Source organism: Danio rerio, chromosome 7, assembly GCF_052040795.2.
Source record: "Danio rerio strain M-AB ecotype USA chromosome 7, GRCz13ab, whole genome shotgun sequence".
In the NCBI taxonomy this organism is placed as follows: Eukaryota; Metazoa; Chordata; class Actinopteri; order Cypriniformes; family Danionidae; genus Danio; species Danio rerio.
The window spans coordinates 55,872,478-55,886,557 of NC_141027.1; the positions used below are offsets into that span (position 1 = coordinate 55,872,478).

The 14,080-nt window shown below is 36.6% G+C and overlaps 1 protein-coding gene across 1 annotated transcript in view; it reads right to left on the minus strand.

The window, feature by feature from the left end:
- Positions 1 to 14,080, minus strand: part of galns (galactosamine (N-acetyl)-6-sulfatase) — a 79,678-nt gene that overhangs the window by 53,105 nt on the left and 12,493 nt on the right. Inside the window, 5 exon segments of the mRNA NM_001080641.2 lie at positions 339 to 442; positions 3,215 to 3,354; positions 9,315 to 9,442; positions 9,553 to 9,619; positions 12,217 to 12,360. Of these exon segments, the coding sequence (NP_001074110.2) occupies positions 339 to 442; positions 3,215 to 3,354; positions 9,315 to 9,442; positions 9,553 to 9,619; positions 12,217 to 12,360 (583 nt within the window).

The window sequence follows — 14,080 nt, forward strand, 5'->3', positions numbered from 1 at the left end:
GTAAACCTCTGGTTCAGACAATTTCTCATGTGCAGAAGGTAGAAAGGAGTGAACAATAATGTGTAGGGAACATGTTGATCTTAACACAGTTCATTAGAGCTTTCTTCTAATGAGCTGCTTATCTAAATCAAGTCTGTTAAATAATAGAGACATGCAAAATAAGCAGAGTGTAGGGCCGCGAGGACAAGGGTCGAGAACCGCAGCACTATGAAAACCTTTGATGGAACAATTTAACACCTAAGAATATGTTATGTGCTGTGGAATGGGGTGTGGAAAAATGGAGTGCGATGAAGATGGGACTCTTTGCATTGGAGTGAAATAGTTTGAATTATTCTCACCGTGCCAGCAGGAATCTGTCCAGGCCACCAGGCGATGGCTGGTTCCCTCATCCCACCTTCAAACGTAGTCTCCTTCCCACAGAGGAATGGGCCATTACTGCCACCTTAGGATAAAAAATAAATAAAAAGTCAAATTAAAAATATTGAATAAGGGGTACAGTGATAGCAATTTATAAAATAATATTGACAAAATGAAAAAATTGAAAAAGTGTATTGGGAGTGTACAAACAGTAAGACAGATTGTGTGAGCAGGAGCACGGAAAAAAAAAAAAGTTTTTATTACTTTTATTTTTTGATAAAAGTTTCTAGTCTTGTTTCTAGTCAAACTATCGAAAAAATAAATCAAGAAGCATTTTTGGGAACACTTTATAACAACTACACACTATGAATGATTTATTAAGCTTTAGCAAACAGTTCATTCATTATTTGTTAAGCATTAACTCTACATTAATAGATGTTAGTAAGCAGTTTATTACTGCAGATACAAATGTTCCTTTTTGACTGATTTATGTATAATGTGCTTAATGGTTGTACAGTATTTTCATACTTTATTAATCATTATGTTTTCATGGAATCACTTTATTTTGATGGTCTCTTTAACGCATTTTGTTGCATTTAGGTTACATTGCATCTACATGCCAACTAATTTTCATTAGATTACAAGTAAATTGTTAGGTTGGGGTTAGTGTAAGTTGACATGTACTTGCAAAGTTTCTTAAAATCAGTTAAATTTCTGTTAAGGTAGCCTATCAACAGATATTAAGCAGACAGTCTACTAATACTCAAATGAGAAGTAATTGGCAAATAACTGCAATGCAACTTTTAGTCATCAAAATGTGCAATCAGGACCATCTTATCAAGTTAAGTATGCATCTTTTAAATCTTATTATTTAGGCATATTAAATCTTAAATCTTAATATTTAGGCATATACTAATAGTTAATTTGCATGTTAATAAATGCTTTAATAACTCAACTTCATCCAGCTTTGTGACCCAACCTAAAGTGAGGACTATTTTTGCTTTATAAATCCCTTCTAAATGACATCCTGATGGATCATTCAGAATGAGTTAGCAAATGATTAATAAACCATTTAAATCAAATTATTATGGCCTGTTTCCACTGAGTCATACGGTACTGTACGATTCAGTATGCTTTAATGGCCGTTTCCACTGTCAAAAGATACCAAAAAGCAAACTGTACTGTACCACTTTTTAGCACAACCTAGCACAACAAAAGGGTACCAAAAGGCAGAGCAAGATATGCAGCAGAACACTAGTGGCTTACAAAGAACGTCACTAGCACATACACAAGCAGGAGAATAAAAACAAAGTAAGCTCCATTTTAGAAATCACAGCTGAGAAATTATATCATAATAATATAAACAGTTAAAGTCAAAATCATTAGCCCCCCTTTTTCTTTCATTTCTTTAAAATTTCCCAAATGATGTTTAACAGAGCAAGGATTTCACAGTATATCTGATAATATTTTGTCTTCTGGAGAAAGTTTTATTTGTTTTATTTCGGCTACAATAAAAGCAGTTTTAATTTTTTAAACACCATTTTAAGGACAATATTATTAGCCCCTTTAAGCTATTTTTTTGTTAGTCAGAACAAACCATATTATACAATAACTTGCCTAATTACCCTATCCTGCCTAGTTAACCTAATTAACCTAGTTAAGCCTTTAAATGTCACTTTAAGCTGCATAGAAGTGTCTTGAAAAATATCTAGTCAAATACTATTTTCTGTCATCATGGCAAAGATTAAATAAAATAGTTATTAGAGATGAGTTACTAAAACTATTATGTTTAGAAATGTGTTGAAAAAATCTTCTCTCCGTTAAGCAGAAATCAGGGAAAAAAAATAAACAGGGGCTAATAATTCTGACTTCAACTGTACATATAATACCAAGCCATGGTCAACCCGAGTTCAAACATACCTTATTGTCATTTTGATGAACAGCCACAAAGCCAAGAAGAACAAAACCTGCCGTGTCTTTTTGTTGTTTTACGAGGCCGTCTAAAAGTGCCAGCAGCTTAATTTTTTTCTAGAGAGCTCGTTACGTGTCTATATTTGAAATAAAGAACTTCTTGAGCTAATAATAATAACGTGCACATGATTATTGAAGTGCTTCTGACACCTAATCCTTTCAGAAACAAACAAACACAAGAGTGAAGCATGAAAAAACAAAGGAGGAGCTGGAAAATACAAAGGAGCAAATGATTGTTTCAGCAACCTAAAACATGAACAAACTGCCATTTTTAACTATTATCATCGCCTTTTAGACTATTATAAACTCGGAATGACAAAATAACTTTCTAACAGGTTACATGTGCTGGTGAAGATTAAAAATGCAGATGAGAGGTTTGCACTGACTGTGGGCTATGTTGCGTGTTGTTTTTGGACCCAAATAAGGACTAAGTGTTTGCTGTGTGTAGATTTTCTGTAATTGGAGACTGTAAGGGTTTGTATGTGTTCATATATGTTGCATTTATTTATTTATTTATTTATTTATTTATTTATTTATTTATTTTATGTAATCACAGATGTTACAGTAGGCTACTGATCTGCAGTTATAATCAAATTATGTTCATAGATAGGTTAGCAATGAACATTTATACACAAGTATTTATGTGTATAAAGCATCTTTTTTGTGAGAAGAGCTTCTCATATGAAATGGGAAAGACCTTTACAGCTTTACTTTGACATGTCCTTGAGTGAGAATGACGTTGTCTGAAACTTTCCCTTTTGGCAGTGGAAACACAATCCTGATAAAGGTGACCCGTATCGAACCGTACCGTACTGTACCACTCAGTGGAAACGGACAATTAGATGTGTTAATGTTTGAGTTGGAAAAGTGTGAACAGATCTCCTACTTTGCAGTGGTCCAGACATCAGTGCTGCTCCATTATCCGAGGTGAAGAACACCAGAGTGTCGTTTTGGATGCCCAGACTGACCAGATGAGCCAAAATCTGACCAATGCTGTCATCCAGCTCCATTACTGCATCACCATAACTATGAAACAAAATTACATTGCGTCTTACCACAGCAATCAAACTATTGAAAATTACCTCAGATAACCTGTTCAGCTGCTCTAACTCAGACGGCATAACAAATTCTGTCAAATTAGCCCACGTTTGAAAACCTGTCCTGTGACAGACGGATGTGATATATAGGGGAAGATAGATGGCTCAGATAGATGTGCAGCGGTTATAAAATTTTAAGACGTGGCGTGTCAGGCTGAATCCCTCCACTGCCAGCACCTGGCTAATACCCCTCAGCCTTGATCCATTCCTCTGTCAACACAAACCTCATTTAGCATTCAGAAGAAACGTATGCTTACTGAAGCCCCAGTATTCCGAAGCACCAGGCCGAATACTAAACAGTTGCAGACAAGACTGCCAATGAAGCCCTCTGCCTTTAGTCTTGCCTCAGAGCATGAAAAATAACTCTCATTAAATAGTGCTTGCTATAACACCAGAATGTGCAGATGCTGGTTTTTGGGACCAAACAGCAATTGTTAAGAGTATAGCTGGATAATTGTTAAGTGAGATGATGGCTGATGTTTCTAAATCTACAATGTTTTATAGATTTCTCTAAATTATTCAAGCGTCTAGACTTTTAGTATGTAAAAACGAAACCTTCTAATGTACAAACTTCCAATCAATGTCAGAAATGAACTTTTACATAAAGGATAGTATTTCCCAATTAGAATTTATTTCGAGAATTTTTTTTTATTTTGTATTTTTTTTGCATTTATAAGGGCTGTTGTATAATTACATTTTAAAAGTTGCTATGGATGGTCATTTTTAATACAACAGCAAATAGCAGGAACTTAAAACACTTAAAGTGTGAAAATGCCTCTAATATGACCTGGCCACAGCCATATTAACCCGCAGCCCAAGACTGCTTACTCACTGAAGCTAAGCGGGGCAGATCCTGGTACCTGGATGGGAGACTACATGGGAAAACTATTGCTGTTGGAAGTGGTGTTAGTTAGGCCAGCAGGGGGCACTCAACCTGTGGTCTGTGTAAGTCATAATGTCCCATTAATTTGAAGGGGACACTATACTGTTAGCGAGCGCCGTCTTTTGGATGAAATGTTAAACCGAGGTCATGACTCTCTGTGGTCATTACAAATCCCATGGCACTTCTCGTAAAGTGTAGGGGTGTAACCCCAGTGTCCTGGCCAAATTTCCCCATTCATTTTGAATTAGCTCTATCACTGTCTCTCTACTCCACCAATAGCTGGTGTGGGGTGAGCACACTGGTACCATTGTCATGTGGCTGCCGTCGCACCATCTAAGAGTATGCTGCACACTGGGGGTGGTTTGGAGAGATCCCCCTCATGATTGAAGCACTTTGGGTGTCTGGCCATACATGATAAATATGCTACATAAATACACATTACATTACATAACATATAAACTTATTTATTTATTTATTTATTTATTTTATAATTACTTTTTAAAAGTTGTTCTGTATGGTCATTTTAAATCAAAAAGAAAAGAGCAGGAACTATGCAAACACTAAAACCGAAAAGGAAATGCCTCTAATTTATTCATATTTAAATTTCTCAGTGTAGATTACCTGGTAATGTAAAACTTTTCTAGATCCTTGCACCTAGCGATTTCTTCCAACAAAAAATATGTTTGATAGTCACGATTTTAAATCGGGAAATTAATAAAGTCAATTACTCAATCAGACGTTCACGCTGATACTATAACTGCATCACCAAAAAGAAGAGCTGGGGTGTATAGTGTCAGTTTTAATAGTTAAATATTAGTGGTGGGCCGTTATCGACGGTAACGCAAAACTCTTATCGGCCGATTAAAAAAATATTGCCGTTAATCTATTCTCAAAGTTATGTTGGGAGCTGAGCCAATTCTACGCAAGCTATGATGACTTTCACCTTGATATTTTAGTGCGGATGTATACCTGACCTGTGAGCCGTCTGACAAAAAAAAAAACACAGTACTGACTAAGTTTGCATGGACATCTGTAATCTAGTTATTTGCCTTAATAAACAATTATATTATTAAGGTGTTTACGTGAAGTGCTTTCATGTAAGGGTTGGGTTTCCCTGTAATTTTGGGTGACTTTAACAGCAGTTCGGCAGTTTTACATTCACTCATGACCATTTCATTCATGCCCCCGTAATAAACTGCACACAAAACCACATTCCATAATGTGTGTGTGTGTGTGTGTGTGCGTGCGTGTGTGTGCGTGCGATCCTTCAGTGACAGCCACGCGTGTAGATCTTGTCGGAAATTATAGCGAAAAGTCCTACATGATGGTAATAGTTTGATTGCGGTGTTTACTTCAATAATGCCACTATATATATATATATATATATATATATATATATATATATATATATATATATATATATATATATGCCACAATATATGCATACTCCACCTCTTAATTCTATTGCTGTTTAGTTAAGTTGTGACTTTAGTCGGATTAAGGTGATCAAAAATGGCTGTTTGGAGCTTATGTAGGCCTACAGTTCAAAATTCATGTGTAGCTGAATAAGCAGTTAGTAAACACAAGTACATCTTATTGAACATCATTTATTTTCATCACTAATTATCACAGTAGAACAGTTTGTGATGCATTTTAAACACAGGAGATGCGCCAAGTCTGTCTAGCCCTTGTGCGGTCACTTTAAAAATGTCTTCAAAATGAAAAAATAAATCGAGTTTTAGAGCCCAACGCGCACTTCTGAGAGAAAAATCATTTGCAGCTCACCTTTATAATAAGTAATAATTAGTACTGATACAAAAAGTTATTCTGTGATCAGGTGATTCTCTCCATCGAGAATGGTAATCTTAATAAAATCTTGTAGTGAGTATTGTGTGTGCATGGATATCAAATCCTGGAGTGTGCACACATGTAATTTTGTACAAATGTATAGTTACTGCACTTCGCCTTTGGACATTAATGCACATACATTACACAAATAAACAGCAGAAACCCATTACAGGTAAAGGTTTTAATTTTATAATCCAAAGCACACCACCAAGTCTGGATTGGCTGAATAAAAAAAAATACAGATTTTGAAGTGGCTTAGTCAAAGTTCTGACCTGAATCCAATTGAGATTCTGCTGCATCACCTAAAAAGGCGGTTCATGCTAAAAAACCCTCAAGTTGTGTTTTACACTGCATGACTTTAAAATTGAATAATTAAAAAAAAAAAAAAAAAAAACGGTCCACAAATTACGTCTCACAACCAAACACACGTGAGAAGTGACATGGAAACAAAACAAGATCACGTAGTATATCTTTGCATTAGTAAGTACATGATGAGAAAGAAGCCTTTAATGGGGTCGAAAATGTTCTTATTTTGCTCACCTGGAGTCTTATGTATCAACGCTGCGTAAAAACTTTGCGTACACCAGGTTTTACGCTCATGTTTGGATTTATTAACGATGAAATGAACGTGAGAATGTGCGTTGGTCCACGCCAACTTCATGCCTGGCGTACCTGCATTTCTTGTGTGTTTGTTTTATTTCCATTGGCGACTCTTAGAGACAATTGCGTTAAATTGCACACTACAAAGTATCTTTGAGCCGTGCAATGGCAGCTGTATGGGAATGGATCATCTGCATGTCTAGCAAATAAATAAGGTTTCCATACCATGCAGTTGACCAGCCAAACATTAAAGCGCAACTTGCAGCCATCGCCAGTTTTCCCAATTTAATTGGAGCGATCTACTGCACGCACAATGCTGTAAGGGCGCCATCTGAGGATGAATTTGAATACGTGAATCTGAAACATTTCCATTCAATAAATGTGCAAATAATATGTGAAGTTCAAATGCGCTGAAGATAATACACACATTTATTAATGATTCCTACTTGCCTTCCTTGTGATGAAGAGTAGGCAAAATCTGATATGTAATGGGGAAAAAAGAAGAATGAGTTCATCAGACGCTGGATTCGAATGATAGTGTCAAAACATGTTGCCATGTGCTTTATGAGCTACGCCACTCGTGCTGCTGATGTCCGCTCTCTTTAGTTTTGTTGTCTCATTCGATCAAGCGAGCGAAAATCCCTCAACTAGCTCATTCCAACTTGAACTTGCAAATAACACAGTTTTTCTCCAGTCTACCTCCGATAGGAGCACCTCCAATTCACATTCTGTTCAAAGTTTCTCTTTTTGCTTGCTTTAGCCATTGCTTTTTCATTTGGTTTTGCCAAAGTAGAGCCATTACCATATTTTTTAGGGGAGGAGGCAGGGAGGGGTTTTGTGCTCTTGCATGTGCGCTCAGTTTCACGTTAATTTGGATGTACAAAGAGAACATGCGTGGAATTCCACGTAAGCAGTGTCTCATACATCTGAATTTTTTACTGCGTACGCACAAAGCTGTAAATGTGCGTACGCACATAAATGTTTTGGTATGAATTCAACGCAAGTCTTTTTACATGAAGCCCCTGGCCTTTGAAGGTAATTAGCAATTTCGCCTCAACTTTTTTCCTTGTCATACCAGTTGTGATATTGCTCAGATGACACGTCAAACAGACACGGTGCTGCAGCCAAACTACACTAGTTTTTCCTCCATTTCTTGGGTCAAAATGAACTGAAAATCAGCACTTTTAACTTCTCCTCCAGCTTCCCGTTGGCCTGCAGATACCCACATTAGTGGATGCTGCTCTCTCATTGGCTGTGGGTAACTGCCGATGTTATTTTCAACTAGTACACATTTCAGATGGCATGATTTTAAATTGCAAAAGCTCCAGATATTTAGAATGCCTAACATCTGATAGGTGTCTGTGACTCATTGGTGATTCTCTCACTTCTTTGATAGTTCACATTGTGTGGCATTTGCTGTTTGTGCTGTACCACGGATCTCTGCACATGTGTCTGCACACAGTCTGCACATGTGTCATTTTGTCTAAATGTGCAGTTACTGCACTTTACCTTTAGACAGTATTGTACATAAATTACACATATAAAAAGTAGAAACAGATTACAGGGAAATGCAATTTTTTGATCCAAAGCACAGGAGCAAGTCTCAAATGGAGGAAGAAAAAACTAAATAAAGACTTTGGAGTGGCTTAGTCAAAGTCCTGACCTAAATCCAATTGAGATTCTGTCGCATGACCTAAAAAGGTGGTTCACACTCAAAAACCCTCCAGTGATTAAATTACCTGAATTCTGCCAATATGAGTGGGCCAAAATTCCTTCACAGAGCTGCAACAGACTCAATGCAAGTTATTAAAAATGCTTGATTGCAGTTGTTGCTGCTAAGGATGGCACAGCCTGTTAATAACACTTTTTCCACACAGGGCTATGTTGTTCTGTATTTTGTTTTCCTTTAATAATAAAAAAAAAGCTTTATTTTAAAACTGCATGATGTGTTTACTTGTGTTATCGTTGACTATTATTTAAATTTGTTTGATGATGAGAACTATTGTTGTAATAATATTTCTTGCGATATAACATTTGCCTTGAGAAATTTTTTTTAAATAGCTTTTTAAATGTAATTATAACACTAAAATAAACAAATAATAAATAGTTTTCTGACCAAATTAAACCTAATTACAGCAAAAAACAAATAAGCAAACAAACAAACAAAAAAAAACATGTCAAGGTGCAAACATTTAGACTTTTAAAGAAGACAAATGACTGAAAACTTGACTTGATTTTTCTACTTGACTTGATTTTTCTTGACTCCTGCCATTAATATTTATTTTCAGGTCTCTGGACCCAGTCTAGCCAATAGCAGAACCGCACCTATACTGGGGAGGTGGGTAAAAAGACTGTGAGCGACAATCTGATTGGTTACAGTTGGATAAACATCCTATGCATTCGATCTAGGCACACAAAAATATGACTTATTGCACCCACTTTGCAAAACTGATAGATATTCTGCTAATCATAATTTATCAATAAATATTCCACTCCAACATACTAATAAAGTTACACTGTGCAGTTTTATACTTTTTAATACTGTAATTCTGGCCTACCGTCCCCTCTGACTCTTTCCCAAGAAGGGTTTTGAGGCGTAGACAGGTGCATGGGTTGCATCTGGAGCCCAGTAGAGAAAGAAGGGCCGCTGGGCCATGGCTTGCTGAGAGATAAAGTCCAAGCCTTCCTATAGACAGATAGGATCAAAACCTATATCAGGCAAATCCCGCAGTGCATCTGTCCATGTCTGATCCACACAAATAAACATTAATCTAGCCAACGAGCAGGAAAACTCACCTTCAAATAGAGTTGGGTGAGGTTGGATTCACCCGTTTTCACATTAATCTCAAACTCCTCGTAATACCTGCAAAACACACAGACCATCTCAGCTTTCCGCAGATCTAATGAGACAATCCCTACAAACTCAACACCATATGAGCTCCTGTTCCAAATGACAAGCTTCCTAAACCAAGAGCTGCACCAGGGTGTGATTTGGAAGTGAATTTGAAGAGGTAAATTGTGAGATTGGGTCTCAGAAGACACACATGTGTTGTGAGAAGGTGCTGAGGCGTGGAGTGGTAAAGGCAACTCTCTTATGCTCCGGCTGTTCCAGGTGTCCAAACATAGCGCTAACACAACCTGCCATCTCTGGGGTGTCAGTGTATGTGTGTGTGTGTTTATCTGGCCAGCCTCAAACACGCCATGCTGATTAAACTCACTGCTAAGCGCAAAACTAGCCCTATCGCCAAAGCCAATGACCCAGAATGCACATATGGCTGTTTTGGAAGGAACAAATGGGCAGAAAATTAGATGCTACATTGCAGCTGGTGCGAAAAAAGAAGGAAAATTACTTCGTAAAACAGACATATAACATGTAGCGAGAGAAGATTTGTCTATTTTCTAAGGAGTGCTTGAGTGCAGTGCAGAAATTGCTTTTCTTACTTGAAGTTTTTGTCCAGTTTCTAATCGAAATATCTAAACATTAATAATTATTGTTATTATTAATTACAAGATTGTTTAGCTTATTCCATTGGCAGATTATTTTGCGAGTTTTAGGGGTAAACTCATCTAATTTTCACATATTATTACCAGAAAATATTTGTTGCTTGTCTAGAAAACATATCTTGATTTAAGAATTTTTTGATATTTGGACCAAAAACAAAATAAAAACTCTGGGCCCAATCATACACTGATTTGTTTCTATTTTTAGACCAGTGCAACCCTAATTTTCACATTTTGCGCTACGTTGTTTGAATAGCAAATCCATTTGCGCCACTTTGTGGACTCTTGGGTGTACCGGTCTATAAAAGAAGGTGTGTTAAGAAGACATATTGTTAGTGCTTTGCTATTTTGAGAAACTGAAATAGACTGTGCAATTGACCAAGTAAAAGCAGGTCTAAAGTCCAGCGCAGAGCGCATTATTTATGTGCCTATGCAGGTTCAAACGCTTACACATTGCTTAATACACACAGGATGTACAACATTAAGGATTAAACTGTTACAAAAAGTATTGTTTACTACATAGAAACTACAAAAACTACATATTTTTTTGACCACATGTCGTTATTATTGTTCATTTATTTGTTTGCTGATAATTAAAACTGAATTTAAAAATAGTTTTGAAACAAATCTTTGTGCTTAACAAAGTAAATTAAATATGTAGGCTAATGGATGGCCTCAGTGGAGTGATTTTCAACTGTTTCCTTATCCACGAAAATAAAGGAGTAAAGTGAGGAGTATAAGTAAAGTGATGATAAAGTAAAGTGGCCAAATGGAGGAGGCTCATTCTGCATCCTCTACTGCAGATGATCTGTTCAACTGTTTTCTTGCAAATGAAGGTTCAGTTTTTCCTCTTACAAAGTGTGCCATGTAAATAGCAAATGCACCATAGAGTGATGCAACTGACTCTTAAAGGGACTGGGAGAAGTGACCCTAATCCTGTTATACCATGCGCCATGGCGCGGAGCATATTTCTCCATCCTTAAAATAGCAAAAGTGAATTCGGACACACCCTTAATGCTTTTGCACCATGCACTTTAGACTTTGCACCTGAATCGTTAAAATAGAGCCCTCTATGTAAGATTTTTGCTTGTCTATTCACAACCATTAGACCAGAATGTTGATCATATGTTGTTTTGGTTTTTTTCTTAAAGACACCAAGCAGAAATAGGAGAAATAGCAGTGAAGAAAAGTGATTGTGTTATCGTCTCACATCCGCTGAATCTGTCTGTCTGGACCAAATAGTTGTGAGAGAACATATGAACCTGACACGTTCTGTGTCTGCGTGAGAAGATACCTTTTCATACACACAGGGGGCAGTAGACTGCATTGTTATTCCACAAAGGGAAAGTGGAACTAGTGATGCACACACACACACCGTAAACACAGAGTGGTTATGTACCATTTTACACAGTACTTCTCTTTTATCAAAAGAGTCTACTTCAGTTAGAAGTGCATCAACATACTGTAATAAATCTCAGCAACTTCTGTTTAATGCAGATTTTAATGGTGCAGATTGATACCTAGTGGTTGGATTAGGTATTGCAGTCCACATTTCTAATATTGGAGAGGGCTTTTTTTTCATCTGACCCCTTCCTTGCAACTCAATGCCCACACAGGTTGCCAGATAGATGAGATCAATCTGAGCTGCATCCAATGATTTTTAATAGGCTCAGCTAACTTAATAAAAGCTAAAATAATTAAATATGCTGTGTTTTCCATCAAGGCAAGCTGGGGTGCTGAAATATATTAAACTTGTAGTAAATGGGTTATACAGACTAAAACAATGTCAGACATTCAGACACAGAAAGCACATTTTCAAAGCAGAATAACCAACTGCATCATTGCTTTTAAGATAAACAAGTATGTTAACTTAGCATGTCTCTTAAAAAATATGATGACATTTAAAACCTTTAAGGTGTTATCGGCAAGAACCCAAAACGCTTTATGTTTGTACCTCACCTTCCCTTCATTTCAGAGTTGTTGTAGACAGGTATATTGGGACGGGAGCTGTCGTTGTAGGGGCCAAAATGGCAGTTGGGTGCACCAAACCATTCATCAAAGCCATGTTTCAGAGGTAGGTATTGAGTTCTGTGCCCAAGGTGCCTGAGATACAGTATAGGAGATGAAGAACAAAGAGTCACCAAGTAAGACAGTATGCAGCATGTACTGTATGGTATGTTTTACTCCAAAGTTCTGTCACATTGACTCATCTTAATTTTGTTCCAAACCCATAAGAAACTTATTAAACTTCAGAACACAAATGAAGAAATTCGCAATCAAATATTTCAAATTTATCTTCTTTCATTTGAAATCTGTTCAGTCAAAACTATGGAGAGATAAAAAATGCAGTATTAAACAAACCATGGATGTCAATGGCTACCAGTTTTCAGCTTTCTTTAAAATCCTGGTTTGTGTTCACAAAAATTAAGAAAATCATAAAAGTTTGAAACCACTTGAGGGTGAAAAAATTTTAATTTTCGAGGAAAAACTCCCTATTTCGGGTGTCCTGGTGGCGCAGTGGGTCGCCTCACAAGAAGGTTGCTGGTTTGAGCCTTGGCTGGGTCAGTTGGTGTTTCCATGTGGAGTTTGCATGCTCTCTCCATGTCCCGATGTTCCGTTTTCCCCCACGAGTCCAAAACATGCGCTATAGGTGAATTGGGTAACCCAAATTGTCTGTAGTGTATGAGTGTAAGTATAAATGAGTGTGTATAGATGTTTCCCAGTGATGGGTTGCAGCTAGAAAGGCATTCGCTGCGTAAAACATATGCTGGATAAGTTGGCGGTACATTCTGCTTTGGCGAACGCAGATTAATAAAGAGACTAAGCCAAATAGAAAATGAATAAACTCCCTATGTCAGTTAGGGTGTGTTTTTACAATGGACAGTGTTACATACAGTCATTAATAATGTAAAATATTTTAATAAAAAATTGCAGATAGTAAATGTACACCACAATCTGATGCAGAACAGATAAAGTATATTTGACAGTTTTTTTGGTGCACAAAAATGTTCTTGGAGCTTTATATGAACCTGCTGAACCACTGAAGTCACATAGAAAATTTTGACAAATTTGTTTTTGGTTTTTCTTTGAGTTGTGGTTAGTTTTTTTAGACTCTAAATACCTGAACTCTAAATACCTTTCATCTTTTATATCTTAGTTTGTGTTCCAAAGATGAATAAGAAAGAAATTGGAACAATTTAATTAATTAATCCGGTTGTTAAGTGTAACGTCACGCGAAGCAGCTTCTATGGAATTGCATGGGGAGACTCAACAAATGGAAATAATAAACATTTACAAAGTGTTGAAACACTTTTGAAGATCACGATCGCAATACTCATATCCATGTCTAATATTGCATGACCAGAAAGTAATCAATGTTTTATAAATTGTTAAAATTTTGATATTTGTCATACAGCAAGCCCAGAGACAAATGTGTACACCATGATTTTATATAAAATAAACTTTAATGTGTTAAACGCCATAAACGAACATATTTTCTCAATTTAAATGAGTAGCAGTTTGGACCCGAGAACAGTGTTCCACACGTCACTGATGCGTCATGACTTAACATGCGGATAATTTATTAAAGTTTTCTTTTTTGGATGTGACCATGTCCTCAAATATAACACATTCTCCATTATTTTGGACACATTCTGCCTTTTAATTTCTCAAGATGTTATATTTCTCAAACAAGTGGACATTAGATGGAACTGGATGCCATAATGCAATGTGATTACAAAAGTGACCAATGAACTAGAAGCAATATGAAAATACTTTTTTTTTTTCTGAGTCATTGTTTTTTTTATCCTGTCAAGCAGAAAAT